At 40.8% G+C, this 27,269-nt stretch overlaps 2 protein-coding genes across 3 annotated transcripts in view; one reads left to right on the top strand and one right to left on the bottom strand.

The window, feature by feature from the left end:
• Positions 1-27,269, bottom strand: part of LOC149177678 (uncharacterized) — a 112,985-nt gene that overhangs the window by 24,794 nt on the left and 60,922 nt on the right. The gene's annotated exons all lie outside the window — the stretch shown is intronic.
• LOC149177679 (uncharacterized) lies at positions 18,944-20,205 on the top strand. The gene is made up of 3 exons (XM_089420186.1): positions 18,944-19,130; positions 19,245-19,386; positions 19,511-20,205. Exons 1-3 carry the CDS (start codon positions 19,013-19,015, stop codon positions 20,013-20,015), a joined length of 765 nt encoding a protein of 254 aa, XP_089276312.1. The 5' UTR covers positions 18,944-19,012; the 3' UTR covers positions 20,016-20,205.

The following is a 27,269-nucleotide window of genomic DNA, read 5'->3' as shown; positions in this document are numbered from 1 at the left end:
AACCCATTTCTGAAATCTTGATGAACCTCGTGATCGAATTTCAGATCTTGGTTCGCTATATTTTTGGAGATATGATTTGAGGAAGTTAGGGTTTTTGCAGGCTCCCGAATTCCATGTCAAACAGGTGATGTTAGGAAAATAGTCATAACTTTCTCTCTAAGTATTGGATTCAAATTTCGTAAATAGTTACAGAAAGAGGACGGAATGTAGTTTGTTGAACAGCGTTTTCAGGGCCGAAGGTCTCAACAGTGACACGTGGCACTTCGTACAAGTTCGTTCCACTGAACTAGTCTATAATCAAGTCATAGTGGGAGAATGGGCATAAATCTTTCCTGAAAAATCCAATCTTGATCAAGCCCGTGGGGTTGGAAATAGGACTCAGAAGGCCACCACAGGACGAAATTTCAGGCTCTGGAGATCCGAAATTACATAGGTACAACAGATTCAACATCGAGCTCCTAGAAGGCAAGAAAAAGCATGCATTCAAGGATCACTGCAGTAAGGACCACACATCAACAGTCAAGGGTAAGTCTCCAACAATAAGGTATGTATGATTAAATGTTTGCATTTGAATTTTGAGTATCATCTCTAACATATGTTTTTGTAGGACAACGTAAGTATATACAGGGTCTCGGTTATATCTCTGTCTCTATATGTCACAGTCAGTTTGATACCACATTTCGGATGTCCTATTGTTGATACTACACATTTGATGCTACTTATTCTTGATGCTACACCAACTCTGTTAAATCTATATGATGTTGTAAGTTCATGTTACTTGTCTTGTCATAGTTGATATAATGGTCTCCATTGTTGTACTTAGAACTTGGTCCATCATAAGTCTAAGGTTTGTCATCAGTTTTTATTGTATATATCTTTAGGCCAATTTTGGATATAGTCTTGCATAGAGTCCAGGCCTATATCAAAAGTGGGAGTCTTTGTCTATTGCTACAAGAAGTCAACAACAAAAGTGACAAGCACACTTTAGGTACACATTGTAATTTTAATTTGTATTTATTCATTATTATGCACTTACATGTGTTTTACAGGGAGAGGTAAGTTGAAGGGTATTTTGTTTTATTATGGGATTGGTTTCGCCGGGCTAATTTTCCATGCAGATAGAAGAAGATTCAAGTACAACTTCAAGCAAGAATTCAAGAAAAGAAGTATCAAATCAAAGGAAGCATTGCAGTGAGACGTCCTTTGAAGACATGACAGCCATCCGTATATTGTGAAAAAGTGTCAAGGCCAAGAGTCATCATTGTAAAGTTGTAAAGGAGTCATTTGTAAAAGTGTCATCATTGGAAGAGTCATTATTGTAAAAGAGTCAATCTGCCTAGAGTCGAAAAGGAATTATTGGGAGGTATAGGTGTCTCTGTTGGGATGATGCCATGGTTGGGTTGCAGGTCATAGTGTGATTGGGTGTTTGATCAAAATCATTGTAAATCATATTGTATCGTGGATCGTTGTCCCTGGTATGGGAATCCACACTCTTGTCTCATTTCAGTCATTATAGGGTGGCAAGGAGGTGCTAGGGTGGTGCATGAAGTCGCCTACATGTTGGGAGACTGTGAACACTTCAGGGTGGTAGGTTCGTCTAGGATGTTGGGGCACCCATTCAATTGACTACTGAAGAAACCAGGGTGTTGGGGCGTCGTTCTAGTGGGAGCTGGAGAAGAATGTTTTTTCTTGAATTCTAGGAAGTTGTTGCTTTCATTTCAGTTGGGGCTGAGGATTAAAGAATTTATTAGAAAAGCATTCGGTGGTTTTTGACCCGGAGGGGGTTTTCCACCTAAAATTCTTGTCTACTGTGTTCTTTTATTTATTGTTATTACTACATAAACATTAATAATAATTGAAGATTAACCACTGCTTTGAAAATATTTAAAAGTGTTAATTGTTAAGGAAAATTGATTCACCCCCCCCCAATATTTCCAACACAGTTCACGAGAGACAAAATATGTTATATGCTAGCAATCTTGTTCACAATAGCACATTAAACAATGTAAGGAAATCCTTTCCACAATAAGCAATTATTATCAATAGAGCGTAACCAAGTGTAAATTTTTATGACAGCAGTGAGTAAATTTAGTTTAGAGCACTTTAGATGCAAAGTATGAGAATTCTATCAACACCAAAATGCAAATGAGGGAAACTACTATCAACACCTAATTTGCCAAAACCAAGGTCCTTGGTGAAATAGCTTCTTTGATAGTAGTTTCCCTCAACACCAAAATGCAAATGAGGGAAACTACTATCAACACCTAATTTGCCAAAACCAAGGTCCTTGGTGAAATAGCTTCCTTTATGATGCCATTGCCACCGTTATATTTCAGATCCTATGATGCTCATAATAGCCCTCAAAACTTCATGAAATATGTCAAACAAATGGATGCTAAATTTATTCAAGTGACTTATCAATATGTTAGACAATTTATCAATTATTTTATACCACTTAGATGATATTTTAACCATTGTTGTCAAAACGTCAGGGAGTTGTAAGTAAATAGTGAGGAGAATGAGGGTTCGAAGATCAAACCACTAGGCTTTGAGGCCTTGAAGGACTTGGAAAACTTGCCCAAAATTTCTCCAATGGAGAGGCTTCATGCAACCACAAAATTATCACCAAATTCTCCACAATAAACACCAAATGTTAGCTTAAAATCAAATGATAACTAAACAGAGATGAGGAGAGGAAAAAATGGCAAGGAAAGGGATAGGATGAGGGGTCAACAAAGCCAATTAAGCCTACGACTAGGGCAATGACGCCACTATTGCCTGCCACAAGCCCTAAAAGCGTTGCGGCTAAGGGAGGACAGTCAGTTAAGGATTGTAGCCTAGAGAGATGGAGTTGTCGCAAGGGTGAGAAGAGGTCTAGGGCCTATGGTAGAGGAAGAAGAGGGTTGGACAAGCCACACGGAGGAGGACAGAGGGAGGTCGAGTGCATGGATGGTCGTTAAGGCCTACAGCCAAGCCTAAAAGGCCTGAAGAGGCTTATGACAGGCCCTGAAAGGGTTGTCGTCCACCCTTAAGGGAGGTCGAGGCCTCTCTTGGCTCACGGCAAGGGAAACCAAGGAAGGTCATGGCCCTTTAGGGCTACGGATAGGCTAACAAGGGCAGTGACTAGGGTTTAGGGCTTGACGATGGGCCTTCAGACCCTAAGAAATTTGCAAACCCTCACAAAAATTTTATTCCACTTCAAATCTTCAAGTTTTCTCAATTTCACTAAAAAATTCTTCAATGTTGGCCCTACAAATTAAATGGAGACTAGATCTTACCCTCAAGGGCTTAGATCTAACTCAAAACCCCAGCAGATCTTCTTGAATAGATTGAATCTCACTTGCACAAATAAAAACAAAAATACCCAAAACCCCAAAAAATTCAAAAAATAAATCCCAAACCCCAATAGTTGCAAAACAAGGGTTAGAAAAATATTTTACAGGGAATTATTTTACAAAAGTATGTTTACAAGATATAGGCAAATATATAATGCTTGTGCAAATAAAAATATTTTTTTGAAAGGATGAATATTGACAATAGATCAAATGTGTTTTGAAAGTTATGGTATTGCCCATAGGCTTAGCGAAGAAAGAAAACCATACAAAAATACCCAAAGCCCAAACAAGTTCGACTCTCCTACAAACTCTATGAACTTGGAGCCCAAGGGTCGGTGTACTTGCAAACTCTATATATTTATTGAAGCAAACTTGTTAAACATATGGTGAATCAAATCACCTAAGATAGACACAAAATCTACAAATAGAATGTTCTTATCACTAACAAATGAATAAACAAGAAAAAATTTAAACACAATATAGGAAAGCACATAACTAGCACATACCACAGATCATCAGACAAATAACACCAGGAACTGAACCCCAAAGTCTTTTTATTATGATATTTCAATTGTTCCCAGCGAATCAATGGAACAACACCAACGTTACAAAATTACATATACCAGAATTAGAATTTTCATCATGACTTGAGAAAATGGCTTATAATTTATAGATAATTCCTCCAAGGGGAAAATAACGACTAGTTGGTTTAATCCCCATCAAAATAATCTCGATCGTTGATAAATATTAGATCATCTTTTAATATTTGCCATCGAAAACATTTATTTTTGAGGAATTTTCGAATTTCTCATAAAAATCATTTTTTATTAATCCAAAAATTGATTTTTTAGATTAATTTCATCAAAATTTGAGTCCAAGGGCTTGATTTTTCTTAAAATATCCATTTTTGCCTTGGTGGGGGACCTCCAAGAATTGACTTCTTTTTGACCCACGAACTTTTTAGTCATTTTCCACTTGGAGAAATTAATTTCTCTATAATTATTTTTTTTACTCTAAATTAATTAATTTTCTGGCTTATGATTTAATTTTATTTGCCAAAAAAATTAATTAGTTAACACTAAGTGTTAGTTTTTGTAGCATCGAATGTGTTCTAGCTACAAAATTTGGTGAAGCTAAAATACATGAGATCTCCAAAAGCCATAAATCGTTTTGGAAATTCCACCTAGAAATGACTTAATTAGATTATTAACCTAATTTTTAATGTTTCCTAACTTTAAACTTAAGAAAACTAGTTAATTAATCAGAATTAATTAAGTCAAGGTGAGAATTCTCTAGAAACTCACACGGATCGATCCAGAAATTATCTGAGCCATCGATTAAGATTTAATCTTGATCGTTGGAGTCCCAACAAGAAAATATAAGGGATCGATGTGGTGATGGAGCATACACCAATGTAGATACTTAGTTGCCCAGGCAGTTCGATTTTCCCAGTAGCAAAGACTCAGCAGAGAAGATAGAGCCAGAGGGTGAGTAACAGGTGGCAGAGGAAGTCAACAGCAATTTCAGAGGAAGTATTCCAGTTCCAAGAGACGCAGTGAGAGGGAGTGCGAAATTCCCAAAGGCACTGCGTAAGTACTGCGCAGAGGTTGATGCATAAGGATTTGTGTGTGGTTGTGTTTCGGGGACAGAAATTAGATGTGGGGTGAGGGAAAATTCTCACAATAATTTTGCCAGTATTTTTCTCATATTAGATCACCAGTCGAGCATCTAAATTATTGTACTCAAATTTGTTGCTGAAGAATAATAATAAAACCCTCATCTGCTACATCGGTTTTCCCGCATTGGGTTCTTCCGAGGACAATTGTCCAAAAACAACCATGTTAAATTTTTATGTGTGCTAGAATTTCACTTTCCAGTATTTTATTTTACGCGGTTTTTTATGGTGAAAATTGTAGTAGTGATTTATTTATTGTTTGTCGTAGCAAATAAACTGCATAATTAAATTTACAGTTAGGAGAATAATTTCCAGCTACTACAATAGATGAAATTTTCACATGGTAACAGAGCGTGAGTGATCAGTCGAGAAGCTCAGAAGTGTAGGAAAGCATTTCGTTGCTCAGAGGAAGCAGCAAGCCGAAATTCTTAGAGGCAAGGCAGTGCTCAGGCAGTCAGGCCAAATTGCTGGGGCAGAAATTCGATTTTCAGTGCAGGGTTGCAAAAAAGTCCAGTTGTCGGGGTTAGTGATTCCAACGGTCTGAGGGAGCAGCAGTAGCTCAATTTTTCACTGAGCAGATTCCTTGCTTGCACGCAGAGAGTTTTGCAGTAGTTTGGAGTATTAAATATATGGAACAGACAAGGTTGTACATTAACGTGTATTCCGGGAGATCAAACAATAAAGTGATGTCTCTGTTCTAGTTTCAGCATGTGTCTCAGTGCCCCTACAATCTCGCATAACCACATCAGATCTCAGTGAAATGATAAACTTGGTCATTGTCTCAACAATAGCAAAGATATTGTCCTAATCTCAGTGTTATAAGGAGTGGGATCATAGCCTCAGCATAATGGAAAAGGAGCAGTGTCAAAGCCTTGTTGTCTCAGCATGATGGTAGAAGGATCTTATCATTGTAAAAGTTATTTCAATATATATAAATGTACAATCATGATGCTACTTTAGTTATGATCTTGTTTATGTAGATCATAACCTTGATCGAGACTACATCAGTGATGGAGATCTTAATGGAACAATCATGGTGCAACAATAACCTAGCTGGAGGAGCAGCGAGATGATGATCTCAACAGTGTTCGAGGAAGAGGATTGATGGCTTGGTCTTGGAGAGGCAATCTGTGTCAAGGGTCATGGTCTTGGTATTCGTCAATAGAATCTCTATAAGAAGAATTTTGCATGGGTTTTCCTCTACAGGAGGGAGAGGTTTTGACCTTGGCAGAAAGCCAAAACATTTGTGTTCTTGTCTCTTTTGTTTTTTATAGTAGTTTGATGAAGTTAACATATACATGCTAATAATGAAGTAGACATCAAGCTAAGATAAATTGTTTAAATACTTCACAAATTGTTATCATATAATGAGGAATCAATGTAATTATGCTTGCCCTAGATTCTTCAACATGGTATCAGAGGGATGGTTCAACAGTCAAAGAAAGAGCAGAAAAGATACATGCAAGAATCAAGATTCAAGCATCAAAACAAGTTCAAAAATGGGAGGACCTATAAACCTTGGATCAAGGAAACAGTATACAACAACAAGTCTGCAGCAGTAAGGGTTGTTGAATGACAACAGTTTTCAAATCTCAGGGTACATGACAGCAGATGCCTCCCACAACTACACCTACAACATCTCAGTGATAGTCACTATCTCAGATTAAATACTTTTCAAATTCAAGAGCACATGGACAAGACTCAAACCAGATACTGCACTATCCAATTACATCATCACAAGCAACCTCTAGTCAATGCTGCAAGGGACAAATATTCAAAACAATTATTCTTGAAGGACTTCAAGAGAAGCTTCAACAAGGATCCTATCTGGAGGAAACATCAATGCATCTACCTCAACAACAGCGAACATGATCAAGGTAAAGATCTTGTCTTCACATATCAAGTAAGTATCTTTTATTCTATAATCAAGTTTCGGTTTATTGACTTCATCAGTGCAAGAAGATCTATGGATTAGATAGGTCGTTGAAAGTTATTGCAGTAGGATTAACAAAATCCTCATGAGGAAGTGAAGTCAGTAAATCAAAGGTCTCCTTCGAAGTCATGAAAACTCTTAAGGTTCTATGAAGTAAGAAAGGAGACATAAAAGGATATACTCTCTAAAATGAAGTGCAGAAAGTGCCAAGGAATGAAGAAACATCTTCATGAGATCTCAATTGAGAAATCTAGGAAAATGATGAATAGATGATCATCATTAATAAGCAAGGTAACAGATGTCTATGAACAAGAAGGTCACCTCAATCAATAGTTTGTGGTCTCTATGTTAAATAGAGAAAGACAAAAGACTCAATATGTGCAAAGGAAAGGTTGACAAGATAAGTGCTATGGAAAGATTATCTGAAAGATGGAGGACACTGAGGAAAGGATTAAAAAAAAGGGAGTAATAGATCTCCATTATGAATGAGATGGTATCCCTCTCAAAAGGTTCCTATCAGAAGTCCCTGCAGATATGAACATAGTAAGAAGATGCATCATGGCATCATGGAAGGAAGAGCACGTATGGAATCATGAAGAACATAGCTCTTGGGAATCTCGTTGTACATTGAAGGAAAGGAAGAAGTCATCCAGGTCAAAGGAAACATTTGCCAGATGGGGATATACTAGATCCTGAAGGATCTCTAATAGAGATCTCAGCGGAGGATCTCCTAGTCCGAGAAGGCAGCAAATGTCTCGTCAGAAATTCCAACCCTTAGAACTCATGAAATGGTGGTTCAATGACATGAAGAATGAAGTAGACCAAGGGATTGAAGATTTTTTCAATCAAGGAAGCTGCTGAAAGATACCTAAAGGAGAAATGAGGTATGTATCATTGTATTTGTATTTGCATTTGATATTGTAATGTCATGATATATGGTTGTAGATAAAAATGGATCAAGCATGATCAAAAGGGAAAGGATCTCCTCCTCTGAAAGGATGCGGAAAGACATAAGTCTAACTAGATGAAATCAACATAATATGTTCTCATATAAAGTATGATGTAGTTGACTACAATTGAAGAACTCTGAGAGCTCCTGGGAATGAAAGATATGAGGATAGAAGAGATCGTGAAGCATGCAACCATGATGAAGGTAGTCAACATCCAGAGGATCAGGAAGACTTGACCAGGGAACCTCTCGAAGGATGTGAAGACTGATGGAAGTCTGAAAGGATGAGGACCCTTGACAACAGATATCATTGGGAGATGTGTCAACATGTATGCAGGATGATTGATACCTACAAGAAGATGTCATTGGAAGAAGGCCATCGCCAAAAGGTAATATGTGATTTGTTTTGGTGTTTTACCTCTTGGAAAATTCTGGGTATGTGTGCATGATCAAGGAAAGAAGAGTTGTGAAGGATGTCACAACTATGTACCTTGTGATCCAGAGCAATCACTGTTGAAAGAAAGTGAAGATGGATGAGCTTATGAAGGAAGCCCCAGATGTAAAGCCAAGAAGGATACTTTCTAGGAAAGAAGGAATGACATGACGGAGGAAAGTGATGGATGGTTGAACCCTACATATGAAGAAATTGATGACATCGAAGTCTTGAATCATCAGTCAACTAGAAGACCCTATAAAGCATTGATGATAGAGTCTCTGGGTAAGAGGGAGCTCTGGGAAATTCCTAGGAACAAAGGAACTTGAGCAAGTTTTTGAGTAAAGAGAAACTTGGAACTCGTCCCTAGGTAAGCGGGAGAGTTAGACACGACATTCTTGTCTTCAGGTTGGAAGAAAAAATGGAAGATTGCGTAATCATCTGGCATCCGACACTCTTTGAGGATGTGGTAGGGCATCCAAGACAAGAGTGGGCAACAGGACCAATATTCTTGAGGGTTGGGAACAAAGATGAGAATAGTCCTAGTAGGGCATACACAGAGAACACCTGGGTGGGTATAACCCTAATAGAGACAATGATGATGCGTGTCTATCAGTCATTAGTCTCACCAACATTATGTGCTCTGATCTAAATGAGAAATAGAGTTGTTAGTCAAGGCCTTGGTAAACGGAAACAATGTTGGTTGAAATGATGCTATAACAGATGGATTGCAAATTCGATTCTTCTGATGAGAAATTCTTCAGATTGAGAATGACCAAGTACCATTATGAATACCACCCTAGTTAAGAGGGAGTGTTGAAGAAAGTATAACTAGGTTCGGTCTTCATAATGACATGATCTTTATGTAATGAAATAAATTATTTTTGTAATCTTGCTACATGGGTTTCATGAGCAAGAAGTGTCACTAGGTGAAAGACTTCTTAATGTCTTTAGGATTTATTTACTTGTCAAAGAGTCATGTCATGTAATGAAAGCTTTCTATGAGCCTATGTAAATATGTACAAGCCTAGAGCAGCCCTCCAAGACCAAGCTCAAGCGTCCAAAAGCAAACACAAGAAGACTGCAAGCAAAACAATGAGAAGGCGTTAAAATTGGCAACTAGGGCCAAAATCCATGTGGGTCATCTTATTTATGGCAGTTAATATTTTTCTTGGATCCCTCTCATTGAGAGGTGTAGGATTGATCTAAAGATCATCCGATTCCGATAAGTATTCATGGAGATACGAATTTATTTGTGTTATGGGACAATTCGTCAAGGTCGGCCAACAACCAAATAACCCCCACATGTGCTCAACTTTTAGTATAAAAGGAGGTGACTTGATAGTCATTTCTACACACACTTCACTCTTGATTTCTCTCCACTTGTTCTGGGTTTTAGTGGCAAGAGAAATCTAGATGATGAAGCCCTAGACGCAGGAAAGGAAAGGAGACTAACACCACTGCCCTAGAGGAGATGCCCTAGCCCTAGACACTATCTAAAGAGACCTAGACGCAGGCACTAAGGACGCAGTCATGAAGGATGATTATCATTGGAGAGAGGCAACTTCGCTGCCCTAAAGGAGGATTCCTTAATGCTGCATGAAGAGGCCTAAATGCAGTTCTAGAGTGACCCTAACCGCAGTCTTAAGGATGCCCTAACCAGCATAGATGGATAGAACAACGTGGGTTGTTTCAGGGTCATTACAAAGGTCAAGTTGTTGTTAGGAGGGCCAAGGTGCCATCCTAGGCCAAGGCAAAGGAGGTTAGTTTCAAGCTGTTTTGGATTTGATGTATGGGTTAGAAACTCAGTTTGGAGGAGGCCGTCAGCCATACCAAGGCTGTGTGGCAGGCCGCAAGCCATACCAAGTCCTCCTTTATTTATACTAAAACGTTGAGCACAAGTGGGGTTTATTTGGTTGTTGGCCGACCTTGACAAATTGTCCCATAACACAAATAAATTCATATCTCCATGAATACTTATCCGAATCGGATGATCTTTAGATCAATCCTACACCTCTCGATGAGAGGGATCCAAGAAAAATATCAGTTGCCATTAATAAGATGACCCACATGGAGTTTGGCCCTAGTTGCCAATTTTAACAATGATAGACCTCTCATATTGGCACCTTATGAGGACGACCTCTTTCTGATAGGTGCAGACCCTCTTCGTTACAAAAATTAGAGGGAGTTGGATTCCCGGATTTAGAATGGTGTACTGCAAGCCCGTGACTACCTCGATGGATCTTAACTTTCAAAAGTTATGTGGTAGGGATGCCAGACCTGATTTGGGAAATGCCTCTGAGTTTCATAAACTCATTCGCATTGATGTTCTTGGTGAACTACCATCCAGATATATGTTTTGCAGTTAGCATGTTGGGCTCATATATGGGTTGAGCCTCACTGGATTGGTGCCAAGAGTCTTCTGAGATATCTTCAGGGCTCTCATGGATTGAGATACACTGCCGGAAATGTGAATGATACTAATTAGGTAGGCAGTGTGGAGGATCGCAAGAGCACTTCTAGGTGTTGGTTCTCTTTGGGTTCTGCTACGATATCCTGAATGAGCAGGAAGCAAAAGTCGGTTGCCTTGAGCACTACTGAGACCGAATACATAGCTACGAGTATGACCTCGTGTGAAGCTGCTGGGTTGAGGAAGCTCTTCAGTAAGTTGTTTAGACACATGCTAGATACCACCATGATCTTATGTGACAACCAAACGAGGATTCGGTTGTTGAGGAATCCTATATTTTATGATCGCTCCAAGCATATAGACATCAGGTACCAGTTTATCTGGGATATGGTATATCGAAGAGTAAGAAGGTTCCATCGCATTAGAACTGATGTGCAGGTCGCAGACACTCTGTCGAAGCCCCTGGGAAAGGTCAAATTTGTGACTTTCCGAGAACGACTAGGAGTCGTGGAGAGACTCTCTCCTAAGGGTCCTATACGATGTGGACATTGGGATCTGGGAGCTCCGGGGGGCTTGGGGGTACATCTTGGAGTGATGAGCAACCATAGGGTGAATGGTTCAGCCTTCCCCTAGTGGTCTACAATGTAGGCAGGATGAGTGGTTCATCCTTCTCCTACCAAGACACAATCATAGGGTGAGTGGTTCAGCCTTCCCCTAGTGATTTGTTGTGTACAAGGTGAGTGGTTCAACCTTCCCTTGGGATACCCCTCGCGACATGCAGGCAGGATGAGTAGTTCATCCTTCTCGTGCTGAGACATCCTACCCATGCAGTCTGGGACTCATGGGAAGTACCTCTCATCTGGCCAATGAGTAAGGAAATGAGGATAAGGACCATAGTAGTACCGATGGACACATCATGTAACTACCATACTCCCTATGCTAGGATGACATTGATCTGGGATCAATGAAACTAACCTCAGGTCAGTATGATTAGTTTGAGACACTCTCTTTTGGAACTGGATTCGGGTCAGTAAGAGTGATATAACTCACTCTCTTTTGGAACTGACTTCAGGTCAGTAAGAGTGATATAACTCACTCTCTTTTGGAATTATTTCAGATCAGTAAGAGTGGTATGAGACACTCTCTTCATATGGGACTAACTTCGTGTCAGTAGATGTAAAGTTTTGCAGATGTTCTATGCTAAGAGCAATTTCACTTTTCTCACAGCAATCATACAAGTAGATAAGCAAAATGCAGATAGAACACATAAGCAGATCTTACAGAAGACAAATCAGAAACAAGAAAAATGTATGTGTTTGTTTCGGCGGTCAACAGGATGCTTCAACCAGCAAAGTCTCCTTTGGTCAGCTAGCCCAACATGTGTCACACCAACCCTCCAACCAGTAGATGAGTCAACCCAAGTCAGTTCTACAAAAGTCAACGCTGTCCTGAAAAGTCAACGCAGGGGCAGCAAGCTAAAAGTCAACGCAGCAGCAAAATGGTCAACCCTTTGACCTCGATTTTTGTGCCAAGTAGTATGGCCTTCAAAAATCGAACCTCCCACAAGTTTTCAGCTTGTTTGGACCAAGCGTTGACCAAAGTCAACGCTGGTCAAACTTCTGCGAAACCCTAGCAACAGAAACCCTAGCAGCAGAAAAATCCTCTTCGTCCTTCCCACATGTGGCTGAAATTCGTCCTCCAGGTAGCTCATACTTTTTAGGATGAGAGAGAAAGATGTGAGTTGTGTTGTAATCAAATTCTCTCCAACTTTTCCTGTATATATATATCCATCAATGAGGGTGTGTGACACATCTGTTGGGCATGTGAGCCTACATTACAAAACTGGCTGACCTTTGCACATATAATTTATTAAGAATAATAAATTCAAAATATAAGTTCTGCTCATCGGATTAAGACTATTTTTATATGGATTTTACACCTCTCAGAAAGAGGAATCCAACAAAAATATTAGCCTCTTAATCTGAGCATCAGAATATGGAGTTTGGACCTAGTTGTCCAAATTTAACACTCCCTCTCAACTAGGGAGAACTCCATCTATTAGTGCAATTAACATCGTGAGTCATCCCGCCGAAACTTGCTTTGCTGGCTTCTTTATTTCAGAACAGAAGTGGGTCAGTCACAAAGACATCATTCCCCGACTGACATAATCAGTCCAGAGGTCCCAGACCTCACAAATCTTGATCCCAGATCAAGTGGTTGGACCATGCCATCCTAGATAGAGAGTACGGCAATCTCTGATGCGTCCATCAGTCTTTGCTAATAGTCTCTAGCTTTTCCACACCTCATTGGCCAAATGAGAGGTACTTCCCATGAGCCCTGAACTCAATGGGTAGGATGCATACGGGGCACAGATTAAATGAGTGGCGAACCAGCTCAATAATCACAAGGGTGGGGCAGAAGCATTATGAGTGCTTATAGCTCCGAGAAGCTATCCCCAAAGCCCCCCAGAGCTCCCAGAGCTCATCGTCCAACAGGACCCACATCATAGGGTCTTTCCACGACACCAAGACTCTCACGGAAGGTTAGGAACTTGACCTTCCCCAGGGGTTTAGTGAGAATATCCGCGACCTGCTCATCAGTTCCTATATGATCGAGCCTTACGGCGCCTCGTTGTACCATATCCCGGATAAAGTGGTACCTGATATCAATATGCTTGGATCGGTCGTGGAACACAGGATTCTCAGTCATACGAATCCCACTCTGATTATCACAGAGTATTACAGTGGTATCTAGCACATGTTGGAACAACTCACTAAAGAGCTTCCTCAACCAAACTGCTTCACAACAGGCCATACTAGCAGCAATGTATTCGGCCTCCGCGGTGCTCAAAGCCACCGACTTCTGCTTCCTGCTCATCCATGAGATCGAAGCAGAACCAAGATTGAAACAGCATCCAGATGTGCTCTTACGATCCACCACACTGCCAGCCCAATCGGCATCAGTATATCCCCGGAGTATCACACTCCCGGCAGTGTATCTCAGCCCATGGTTTATCGTGCCCCGAAGATATCTCAAAAGATTCTTGGCACCAACCCAGTGAAAATGATGAGGCTCAACCATCTGTTGACTCAAAGTATTCACTGCAAAACATATGTCCGGACGGGTGTTCACTAAGAACATCAAAGCTCCTATGAGTTGACGATACTCAGTAGGATTGGCCAAGATAGGCCCTACAGCGCTGCCACTCAACTTCTTAAAGTTGAGTTCCATTGGTGTCGACACGGACTTACAGTCCACCATCCCAAATCTTTCCAGAAGCTTCACAATATACTTTCCTTGAGAAAGGAAAATCTCTCCAGGTCTCTGCCAGACCTCCAGGCCTAGGAAATAGTGCATCAGTCCTAGGTCTTTCATCTCGAACTCAGCAGCAAGCTCCCTCTTACATTGATGAATGAGAGGGTCATCACCTGTCAGGAAGAGGTCGTCCACATACAGCACTAGAATGAGAGGCTTTCCTTCCTCAACCTTAAAGTAAAGGTTTGGATCAGCATTGCTTCGAGTGAAGCCCAGCTTCATCAAGTAACTATCCATCCTCTCATACCAAGCTCTGGGTGCTTGCTTTAACCCATAGAGGGCTTTCTTCAACCTGCAGACATAAGTGTCTCGATCTTGAACTTCAAATCCCAGAGGTTGTTCTACATACACCTCTTCCTTTATTGCACCGTGCAGAAAAGCAGTCTTGACATCCATCTGATGAAGACTCCATCCTTGCGTAGCAGCAAGGGCTATGATGGATCGGATGGTGGTATATCGAGCCACAGGTGCAAATATATCGTCATAGTCAATTCCTTCCTTTTGAGAGAAGCCACGGGCAACAAATCTTGCCTTAAACTTTTCAGCACTCCCATCAGATCCATGTTTAATCTTGTAGAGCCATTTAGCGGTGACAACAGATTTGTCCTTCGGTCTCGGGACCACATCCCAGACATCATTCTTCGTAATAGCCTCATATTCTTCATGCATAGCATCCTTCCAGACTTGATGCTTGATGGCTTCTTCAAAAGATCCAGGATCAGATTGTATAATAGTACTCATGGCAGCTAGATACCCTTGGTATCTACACGGCTTCTTACTTTCTCGGAATGTTCCCCTTGGGGCAGCATTACCCTCAGCATCTTCGAGGGTGTCCCTGAGCCATGATGGCCTCTTTCCTAGAGAAGGGGAAGGATCAATAGGGTCCATTGGCTCTTCAACATCAGGCATAGTCTCATCCTGGGGTTCTTCCAGATTTCCAGGTCTTTCTTCATGGTTTTCTTCAGATCTAGGAAGATCTACTACTTTCTTCAGGGAAGCATCTTCGTCAAAAGTGACATCATGGCTTATCTCTACTTCCCTTTGACCAGGTACATAGACTCTATATGCCTTAGAAGTCTCACTGTAGCCCACAAACATTCCTTTCTTCCCAGTAGCATCCAGCTTACTTCTCTTTTCTTTCGGCACATGAAAATAGACAGGACATCCAAAAATTCTAAAATGTGAGACATCAGGTTTCTTACCAGAGAAAACCTCTTCGGGAGTTTTGGAGTCCAAAGCGGAATGAGGGCATCGGTTTTGAATGTACACAGCAGTATTTGCAGCTTCTCCCCACAGAAACTTTGGAAGACCCTGGTCACATAGCATGGCACGGGCAGCTTCCACAATAGTCCTATTCTTGCGTTCAGCAACACCATTCTGCTCAGGAGTATATGCAGTGGTAGTCTCCCTCTTAATGCCAGCTTCTCTGCAAAAGTCTTTGAACTCATTTGACTCATATTCAGTGCCATTGTCAGTCCTCAAAATCTTGATCTTCTTTCCGGGCATATTTTCCACCAAGGCTTTGAAGGTACGGAACCACATGAAAGCCTCATCCTTCTTCTTCAAGAAGTATATCCAGGTTTTGCGAGAGAAGTCATCAGTAAATGTCATATAGTAAGAACATCCCCCTAGGGATGTTACAGGCAACATACCGGAAAGATCAGAATGGACCAGTTGCAATATCTCAGATTTCTTTGTGACACTTGAGGGGAAAGGTCCCCTTGTATGCTTTCCTTCAGCACAGCCCTTACATACACCTTTATGATTATTTCCAAAATCAGGCATCCCTGTCACCACCTTCCTTGCTTCGGGAAGAGCCTTGTAATGAAGGTGTCCAAATCTTCGGTGCCATAGTTCGGTTTGACGGATAGTATCACAAGTCATAGCTCCCAACGGACTCCCTCCAACCTGGTAGAGTGTACCAACTCTAAAACCAATTGAGATAGCTTCCTTGAAGCTCTTCTTCCACATGAGTACCTTTCCATCAGAGAAAGTTACATTGAATCCTTTGTCTTCCATGGCAGATACAGACACAAGGTTCTTCTTCAATTTGGGTACATAGAGTACATCTTGTAGATGGAGGACTTGTCCTTGAGACAAGTGGAGGGTCACAGTCCCGGTCCCTTTCACAGGATAAGTGGCATTATCCCCAAGGGTAATTTCTAGATTAGTATCCCTTTCAACCATGTCAGAAAGTGCTTCCTTGAATCCGGTGATGTGTCTTGAGGCACCACTATCGATTAGCCAGACATCCATAGTGTCGGGCGGAGATGCAGCTGAGAGAGCAGATATTAGAATATACTCATTTCTTTTATCAACAACATTAGACTCCTCATACCTGGTATTTCTGGTCCTTTTAGAAGGTGGATGGTTTCCTTCAAAGTGAGCCTTCCTCTTTCCTTTGGATTTGTCATTTCTTTGATTCCCATTCCTTCGGTTGTTGTTGTTGTCATCACTATCGGGAGAATTCTTCTGGAAGGGGCATTCTCTAGCATAGTGTCCAGTCCTATGGCAGGTGAAACATTTACCCTTCTTCTTTTGAGTCTTAGTCCTTCCTTTGTCCTTGGAACCACCAGAGTTCTTCTTTCGGGAATGAGCAACATAGGCAGCATTTCTTTCATTATCAAATTCCTTCATCCTTGTTTCTTCTTGCATACATCTAGACAGAAGCTCATCAAAGTTAGGGATGGTATTATTGTTGAGAACAGTGCTGCACACATCGCGATTTAATCGCGATAAAATCGGAAAATCGCGATTTTTTCAAAATGCCGATTCAAATCGCGATTTTTATCCAAAAAATCGGCGGAAATTTTTTTTAACGATTTTTATCGAAAAAATCGCGATTTTTAAGGAAAAAATCGCGGGAGGCGCGGGCAGCGGGGGTTTTATATGTAAAATCGATTTTTTGTTTATTCATTCAGCAGTCCGCCGCGGAGGAGAAGGAGGAGAAGGAGAAGAAGGGAGGGAGAGGGTTGCCGTCGCTTGTGGGAGCCGATTTTAGGAGGAATCCAAGCCAAGATCGCGAATTTGTCCATAAACCAGGTATGTAGATTAATTTTTTTTTGTTTTGGTTCTCTAAAAACTTTGTTTTTCATTGTTTTTAAAGAATTTTTAGAAATTTTTCATTGATTTGGGATGGGTTATTTGTTATGACTATGAGAACCAATTTTTGATTTTTATTTTCTCATTTTCTTTAAACATTGTTTATTTTTTTTGATTTTTCATTGTTTTTTGGGTTTAGAAATTCAAATTGGGATTTTGGAAATAATTAGCTTGTAATTTTGCAAATGCTAAATTGTAATTTGTATTTACTATTTACTATTATCATTTATGTAATCCTAAATTCCTATTTCCTAATCCTTATTTTTCCATAGGTTTGCAAATTCAAAATTCAAAAACAAACATGCCAAGGAAATTGGATCCTTTCTGGGAATATGGTGACCCTAAAACTCCGAATGATAGACAAAACTTGATTTGCAAGTTGTGTGGAAAGGAAATATTCGGGGGGGTGTACAGGTTGAAGTTCCACCTTGCACAAATCCCTGGACGTGATGTGGGGCCCTGTCTAAAGACAAATGCTGAAATTATCCAAAAAGCCATGAGAGCATTGGGAGAATTAGAGCACACTAGAGACGCCAAAGAAGAACTCAAAAGGCAACTAAGAAGGTCAGTTGAAGGAAGTGGGCCAAGTGGCACAGGTTCTACTGCAGCGTCAGTCAATCCGTTTGCTGCATCATCATATTTTGTTCCTCGAACCACACCTGGTTCACAACCAACTATCGGTTCAATGATGAAAAGAACTGAAAAAGAAAAAGCTGACAAGTTGATGACAAAATTTCTCCTCTGGAGTGATATTCCTTTCAGCATTATAAGGAATAATCCATTTTTCCAACCTACTCTTGATGCTGTTGCCAGTGTTGGCCCGGGGTACAAACTCCCTTCTCTTCATGATTTCAGAGGCCGGCTTCTTCAAGATGAAAAGCGTGACTGCACCCAAAGATTGGAGGATTTTAGGGCATCATGGGCACAAACAGGATGCACTGTTATGTCAGATGGTTGGACTGACCAAAAGGGGAGAACCCTTATAAACTTCTTGGTTAGTTGTCCCTTGGGGACTATGTTTATCAAATCTGTTGATGCAACTCATCAAATCAAAGATGCAAAAAATTTATGTGATTTGCTGGATGTGTTTATTTTGGAGGTGGGTGCAGAAAATGTTGTCCAAGTCATAACGGACAACGCTGCAAATTATGTTGCTGCTGGTAGATTGCTTATGGACAGGCATCCTACTTTATTTTGGACACCTTGTGCTGCCCATTGTATTGATTTGATGTTAGAGGACATAGGGAAAATTCCCTTTGTCAAAGAGGCTGTTGACTCATCAAAAACCATCACAAAATTTATTTACAATCACACATCTGTGCTTAGCTTGATGAGAAAATGCACCAACAACAAAGAGTTGGTGCGCCCCGCCATTACACGGTTTGCGACGAGTTTCATATCTCTTCAATCCCTCTTGAATTCTATGTGGGATTTGAAGAGAATGTTTGTTTCAGAGGAGTGGCGTTCTTCGCCAATGAGCCGCAAACCAGAAGGAGAGGCCGTCTGCAGACTTGTTTCATACCAAGAAGACTTCTGGGCGGGAGTGCAGGAGGTGTGCGCTGTCACAGAACCTTTGGTAAAGGTTCTTCGGTTGGTAGATGGTGAGAAGCCCGCAATGGGCTATTTGTATGAAGCCATGGATAGGGCCAAAGAAGCCATTCGGTCCTACTATGATGACAAGGGAGATGATGGGTTCCAGAGACAACTCCTTCTATGGAAGGTCATTGATGAGCGATGGAACAACACACTCCATCGTCCCATTCATGCTGCTGGCCTTTTCCTGAACCTGCATTTTCTTATGCATGTGGGTTTAATTTTGATGTTGAGGTCGTGGAAGGATTATTAACCTGTGTCCAGAAGATGGTGAAAACTCCAGAAGAACGTATGGAGGTCTCTAGACAAATTGAGCAATATAAGTTGTCAGGTGGCACATTTGGCTTTGAGATGGCTATCAATGATAGGACGGTTAAAATCCCAGGTATTTTTTAGTTTGTAGTATGTACTTTGTAACTTTGTTTCAAATTTCATTGTTTCTTCAAATTCCATTTTTTTCTTATGTTTATTTAAAATTTTCTTTGTAATTTTGTTGTAGACGCATGGTGGAAGATGTATGGTGGCAGAGTACCCCTTTTGCAAAATCTTGCCGTGCGCATCCTCAGCCAAACATGCAGCTCCTCGGGATGTGAGCGCAATTGGAGTGTATTTGAAAAAATACACAACAAGAAGCGCAATAGGTTAACACTTAAACATTTAAAATATTGCAAATTTCCAAATAAATTTTTGAATTCATTAAAGTTTTAAACAATATTTTTTTTATAATATTAATTATTAATTTATTATTTCATGAACTTTGTACAGGTTGGAGTCCCATAGACTTAATGACATGGTCTATGTCTACTACAATCTTCGATTGTGGGTGAAACAACTAGAGAAGACACCTGATACGGAAGCCATCTCATTGGATGGGATTGACACCACTGCTGAATGGAGGGTTGAGACCGAGAGGCCTCTCATGGATCCCACTGAGGATTGGTTAGTGCAGGATGAGGGGGAGGAGGAGGGGGAGGAGGAGGAGGAGGAGGAGGAGCAGGAGCAGGAGCAGGAGCAGGAGGAGGAGGAGTTGGAGGAGCAGGAGGAGGAGGTGACACCGCCTACCCGGGCTACCCGGGCTACCACTACCACCAGTAGAGGACGTGGTCTCCGTCCACCTCAGCCTCTTGTAGCTGCTACTACTAGTTCTTCAGCTTCTAGAGCACGTCAGACTCCACTGCCATTTCCACCACCACAGGCACCAGCTTCTACATCTAGAGGGAAAGAGAAAGCTGTGCCATATTCTCGCAAGAGGGGCAGAGGAAATCAATAGGATTAGACTTTCATTTTATTGTATATGACATTATGACATGATGAGATACATTATCATATTTTTTGTTGATATTTTGAGGCTGAGTTGGACTTGGGACTCAGGACTTACTATTCAGGACATGATTCAATGTTATGTGTGATTTTAGCGCTAGAAATGATATTGAACATCTTATATATTAGTTTTTTTATCATATTTATGTGTCAATGTATTTATTTTATGTTGTAGATGGTTTAGATATTAAAAAAATTGAAAAAAAATGAAAAAAAATGAATATTTTTGTGCCAAACGATTTTTTCCGATTTTTTCCCGATTTTTTCCCCGATTTTAACGATTTTTCCGATTTTTTCCCGGCGCCGATTAAATCCCGATCGCGATGTGTGCAACATTGGTTGAGAATGGTAGTTGTGAATACTTGCCATTCATATGGAAGTCCTCCAAGTGCGGTGAGAACCATCTCACGATCAGCTATTGTCTCCCCAATAGCTAGCAGATTGTTCCTGGTTTCGGTCAACTTCATAAAGAAAGTTTGAATAGACTCGTCTCGGCCCTTCTTCATATTCTTCAACTTGTTCTTGAGGAATAGCACTTGGTTCACATTGTTTACTCGGAACATAAGTATCAGTTTGTCATACATCTCCTTGGATGTGCCTAGTTCAGATATGTAGGCAACCAGACTCTTATTTATGGATTCCCTGATCAGCAGTTTTGCTCTGATTTCTCCCTTCTTATACTTGTGTTTAACAGCAGCAGAGGCATTTGATGGAGGTTCTTGAATCTTCCCTGTCACATGATCTAGGAGATCATGATCTTCTAATTTGAGATCTAATAACATCTTCCAGGCATGGAAGTCATCACTTCCAGTCAGCTTGTCATTCTCCCTGAATTCAAGCTTAGAGGAATCCATTTCCTTTGATGATGATTGCTATAGATAGAGTTTGTCTTCACCTCGGCTCTGATACCATGTAAAGTTTTGTAGATGTTCTATGCTAAGAGCAATTTCACTTTTCTCACAGCAATCATACAAGTAGATAAGCAAAATGCAGATAGAACACATAAGCAGATCTTACAGAAGACAAATCAGAAACAAGAAAAATGTATGTGTTTGTTTCGGCGGTCAACAGGATGCTTCAACCAGCAAAGTCTCCTTTGGTCAGCTAGCCCAGCATGTGTCACACCAACCCTCCAACCAGTAGATGAGTCAACCCAAGTCAGTTCTACAAAAGTCAACGTTGTCCTGAAAAGTCAACGCAGGGGCAGCAAGCTAAAAGTCAACGCAGCAGCAAAACGGTCAACCCTTTGACCTCGATTTTTGTGCCAGGTAGTATGGCCTTCAAAAATCGAACCTCCCACAAGTTTTCAGCTTGTTTGGACCAAGCGTTGACCAAAGTCAACGCTGGTCAAACTTCTGCGAAACCCTAGCAACACAAACCCTAGCAACAGAAAAATCCTCTTCGTCCTTCCCACGTGTGGCTGAAATTCGTCCTCCAGGTAGCTCGTACTTTTTAGGATGAGAGAGGAAGATGTGAGTTGTGTTGTAATCAAATTCTCTCCAACTTTTCCTGTATATATATATCCATCAATGAGGGTGTGTGACACATCTGTTGGGCATGTGAGCCTACATTACAAAACTGGCTGACCTTTGCACATATAATTTATTAAGAATAATAAATTCAAAATATAAGTTCTGCTCATCGGATTAAGACTATTTTTATATGGATTTTACACCTCTCAGAAAGAGGAATCCAACAAAAATATTAGCCTCTTAATCTGAGCATCAGAACATGGAGTTTGGACCTAGTTGTCCAAATTTAACAGTAGAGAATGGTATGAGACATTCTCAATCAATTCTTTTTCTTCATGGTTCAGCAGAGCAGTGCAGGGCACTAATGGCAGAAATAGTACAGTCTGGCAAATGGATCAGCGAATGGAGTTCTCCCTAGTTGAGAGGGAGTGTTAAAATTGGCAACTAGGGCCAAACTCCATGTGGGTCATCTTATTTATGGCAGTTGATATTTTTCTTGGATCCCTCTCTTTGAAAGGTGTAGGATTGATCTAAAGATCATCCAATTCCGATAAGTATTCATGGAGATATCAATATATTTGTGTTATGGGACAATTCATCAAGGTCGGCCAACAACCAAATAACCCCCACATGTGCTCAACATTTTAGTATAAAAGGAGGTGACTTGATAGTCATTTCTATACACACATCACTCTTGATTTCTCTCCACTTGTTCTGGGTTTTAGTGGCAAGAAAAATCTAGATGATGAAGCCCTACACGCAGGAAAGGAAAGGAGACTAAGGGAGTTGCCTTAGAGGATATGCCCTAGCCCTAGACACTATCTAAAGAGACCTAGACGCAGGCACTAAGGATGCAATCATGTATGATGATTATCATTGTAGAGAGCCACCTTCATTGCCCTAAAGGAGGCTTCCTTAACGCTGCATTAAGAGGCCTAACTCCAGTTCTAGAGTGACCCTAACCGTAGTCTTAAGGATGCCCTAACCAGCATAGATGGACAGAACAGTGTGGGTTGTTTCAAGGTCATTATGAAGGCCGACTTGTTGTTAGGAGGGCCAAGGTACCTTCCTAGAAGGCCGAGGCAAAGGAGGTTAGTTTCAAGCTGTTTTGGATTTGATGTATGAGCTGGAAAATTAGTTTGGAGGAGGTCGTAAGCTACAACAAGGCTGTGTGGTAGACCACACGCCATACCACCACAACAAGGGATAGCATGGGCTGTTTTGGGGTTATGTTGTGCCCTACTCTTCAGTGTGGAGGCAGAGGGTTCACGCTAGGTTAGGCCGCATTTCATAAGGGCAATTCTGGGCCAAATTTGAGGATGGTTAGGGACTGTTATGTGCCCTAACCAGTCCCAGAAATTTCAGCGGTGATGGAGTCACAAACAACAGCGTTTGTGTCGTGTGTTGGGTCAAATGTTGTGACCAGATTTGGATCAGATTGTTGGGCTGTCTGTGGGAGCCACATGGGACAACAGTGTGGCAACATAGTGCAGCGATGGCAGCATGGTGCAGCAATGCCACATGGGACAGCACTGTGGCAACATAGTGTAGCAATGGCACATTGGGACAGCAATGGCAGCATGGTGCAACAATGCCCCATGGGACAACAGTGTGGCAACATGGTGCAGCAATGGCACATGGGACAGCAATGGTACATGATGCAGTACAGTGATGGGTACAGTCATGATTAGTGAAGCATGATGAGATGCAGCGTAGTGATGATGGATGCAGCATGGTGCAGCATAGTGAGATGCAGTATGATGATGAGGAGCAACACAATGATAGGTGCAGCAAGGCAATGGAGTCACCTAGGAGAATCAGCTGAAGCAACATGTCTTCAACTGAGTTCAGCTACCTCATGTATCATATTCTTAGAGATGATCTATGCTCTTATTTAAATAAGTCAAATTGCTGACTTCTGTTGTAAATAGACTATCTCTCTCTGTTGAACTATTGAAGAACATATAAGAAGAATTAATCAAGGGTTTCCCCACATTGGGGTTTGTCCCTGGCTAGCGCCACATCTTGTCTCCTCTTGTCTTGGCTTGTCTTCTGCGATTTATGTTTATATTATATCTGCAATTTACTATTATGCTGATGTGATTGCTAATCTAGAAAAGATATTGAGCTAATTGTGAAAATTGAAATAAATTGCTCTAAGCATAGAACATACCTAAAATTAATAGAAGGTTAGCATGTCAGCTTCAATAAATAAATTAAATATATATTTAAATGTCACATCGACTCAACATAAGGACATGTCGGTTCACTTAAGATGTCGGCTCATTATTGAGGATAAACCACTATAAATATGTGGTTGGGGTATCCGCAAAACATAAGAGACATAGAACTCGCAATTCTTCCTCTCTGAAATTTCGTATGGGCATAGAGGAGATCCGCACCACAGGAAGGCTAATGTTTTGGGTCTCAAATGAAGGAATGTCACCGTGTTTCAGATAGGTATGGAGTAGAGATCCGAATCAAAGTCTGACTGCACCTCGGCTAGGGTTTTAGGTGCAACCGTGACCAGATTTTGAATAACGCAGCAGTGAACTATATCTAGGTTAAACAACCTCGGCACACATGTGAAATGGAGGGATGAATGAAGCAGTGAATACTTCGGTAAGGGTACAATATTATCCTGTCATATAGATATCGGTGGCATCATCACAACAGCGTAAACCTATTGAACCATAGTGACTCAAATTACAGTCTTGACATTATCTTGAATACTGTGATAATAATCTCTGCATATGCACAGTCATGTATCAAATATATGGAACAGACAACGTTGTACATTAACGTGTAATCCGAGAGATCAAACAATAAGTGATGTCTTTGTTCTAACTTCAGCATGTGTCTCAGTGCTCCTACAATCTCGCATAACCACATCAGATCTCAGTGCAATGATAAACTTGGTCGTTGTCTCAAGGATAGCAAAGATACTATCCTAGTCTCAGTGTAATAAGGAGCAGGATCATAGCCTCAGCATAATGGAAAAGGAGCAGTGTCAAAGTCTTGTTGTCTCAACATGATGGTAAAAGGATCTTATCGTTGTACAAGTTATTTCAATATATATAAATGTACAGTCATAATGTTACTTCAGTTATGATCTTGTTTATGTAGATGATCATAACCTTGATGGAGACTACAACAGTGATGGAGATCTTAATGGAGCAATCATGGTGCAACAGTAACCTAGCTGGAGGAGCAACAAGATGATCTCAGCAGTGTTCAAGGAAGAGGATTGATAGCTTGGTCTTGGAGAGGCAATATGTGTCAAGGGTCATGGTCTTGGTATTCAGCAATGGAATCCCTATAAGAAGAATTTTGCATGGGCTTTCCTCTCCAAGAGGGAGAGGTTTTGGCCTTGGGAGAAAGCCAAAACATTTGTGTTCTTGTCTCTTTTGTTTTTTATAGCAGTTTGATGAAGTTAACATATACATGCTAATAATGAAGTAGACATCAAGCTAAGATAAATTGTTTAAATACTTCACAAATTGTTATCATATAATGAAGAATCAATGTAGTTATTCTTGCCCCAAATTCTTCAAAAAGACTGTTAATAAATTTCACCCTAGCTTTGGGGTTTAAGCAAAAAACCCTATCGATTATCCGTGCTTAGAAACACAGATAATGCAGTGAGGTTAAAAAACCTCCTAGGATGAAATTTGTTGCCAAAATCATAGGCTTAACTAGGTTGTTACATAATTAAACAGTGGTACTAGCATCATTTACATTACAATTTGCAAAAATTGGGTTTACAATGATATAAGAACTAGTTGGCTGATGATTCTGAACGTTGAAAAATTTTGTACAACTACTTCCTTGGACTTGTGACAAAATAGGTGCAATAGGTCTTGTGGCTAGGGCTTGCTATATCTCGGTATTCCACCATCATATTTGCTTGAAACTTGGAGGACCTCTAGAGATAACCCCAACGCGGTAGTGGACCAAAAATCGAGGACTTTGGGTGGCTATAATGCAATTTGATTGATTCCCTAGATGACCTACTAGGGTGAAGGAGAAGAGAAAGGTGAGAAATATATTCTTTTAAGTGATCATCAATGGTTAGCTCAGTGCCTTGCCTTTGGGAAAGATGGAGTCAAGGTGATTTTGTGATTTGGAGAGATTTAACCCGATCAAGGAGACCTCTAGGCAACTTCGCATGGCAAATTAGGGCATGAGAGCAGCTGCCAAAAGATTTTATACTTCGATGTGCAAGAATTGTGACTTATCAAGGTGTATTCAATGAAATCGAACCTCTAGGAACATTCACCCATCATACATGACACATATAACATATGCAATGCTTCAAAAGACTAAATATTCCACAATTTCAAAATCCCATACATTATTCATGTGGAATGATAAAGTAAAGAATAGACATGAAAAAGAGTACTTACATGTACAATGAATATATCCAATCATCAAATCAATACAATTTTGAGACTCCAAAACCAAGACAATAGTATCCAAACATCAAAATTCATCCATGAAACCAAACTCGTCCTCCAAAAGGGAATGCAAAATTCTCACAAGAGCTACTAACCCAATCCAAGTGATGATGCGAGGAATGAATGAGCCTCTCATCAATTTTTATAATCCATAAGGGAGTTTGAATGGCCTAATTGGCCTAATTGAGCCCCAAATAATAAAATAATGTGCAATAATAACATCCCTTGGTGACAAGCCCAATAAGATAGCTCAATAACATAAAAAGAAGCCTCTCAAGAGGGAAAAATAATTAACATAATGAGTCGTTGGGCCATTGAGAAGGCCTAGTGGAGTCCAAAGTGTGCCATGGCAAGAGAATGGACCCCAAACATAGTGGATAAGGGGTTGGCCCCTTGATATCTACGCAAGTCACATGTGGTGTCCAAAGTGCATGTGGGGGCACTATGACATCCTCATGGGTCTTCAGCTGGATCGATAATGCTTGTAAACCATCTGTAAGGGCTAGTATGATGACATAAGCCCTCCCTTTGTCTCCTGCAACGAGACACATCCTCATCTGGACCTTGGAACTTCTGCCAAATGTGTGGTACAAGTGTAGAGTCGACCACGCATGGTGGTCCAGGTGCACCATCTTCATCCAAAAAGTGGAACACGAGCAATCACTTAATGGTGTTGGGGATCCATGAAGTATTCTCTGATATGGTGGAGGCCCATGGCTCTCAATGTTCACCCTACAAGTGCCAATGTGGCCCTCTGGATGGCTTGGACCCCGTATAGGGAGACCAAGCCCCAAATGGAAACCCACCTCCAATCCTGCATAAGATCCAATGCACCCCCTTACTCAAGTCAAAGAGCTTACAAAACATGGAATCAAGTGAGCAATTCATGGTGGCATACCCTTCCATAATGGGCTTTGACATTTACAGGTGTCTCCAAGCTCAATAAGGGGCTTAACCAAGGACCCTATTAAGTGGTTTCAGCGTTTAAAGGGGGTGACATATCCATGGTACATTCATCAATATGTAGGTGGCATGTGATATAGTGATGGAACAGAGTAGGGATCAGGGGAAGGATCCAAACCACATGTCATGGTACAAGGGTAGCCATAATAGGGAAGCCCACACTTGGGTGTATGAATGCAGGAGGGAGTAATCGTGGTACATGAGTTTACCCCGACCTTTGTTTTTCCACCCTTCTTCATATGCATTTTGCCTTTCATTGTTTTTTCTTTTATGACTGCTAGAGGCTCGAGGGGATGAGATCATGATGTGTAA

The sequence above is a fragment of the Pinus tabuliformis genome, chromosome 4_1 (genome assembly GCF_031772625.1).
Source record: "Pinus tabuliformis cultivar Carrire ecotype Pingquan chromosome 4_1, CPIR1, whole genome shotgun sequence".
In the NCBI taxonomy this organism is placed as follows: Eukaryota; Viridiplantae; Streptophyta; class Pinopsida; order Pinales; family Pinaceae; genus Pinus; species Pinus tabuliformis.
The sequence above is the reverse complement of the archived record's forward strand: the minus strand, read 5'-3'. Positions and strand labels throughout refer to the sequence as shown.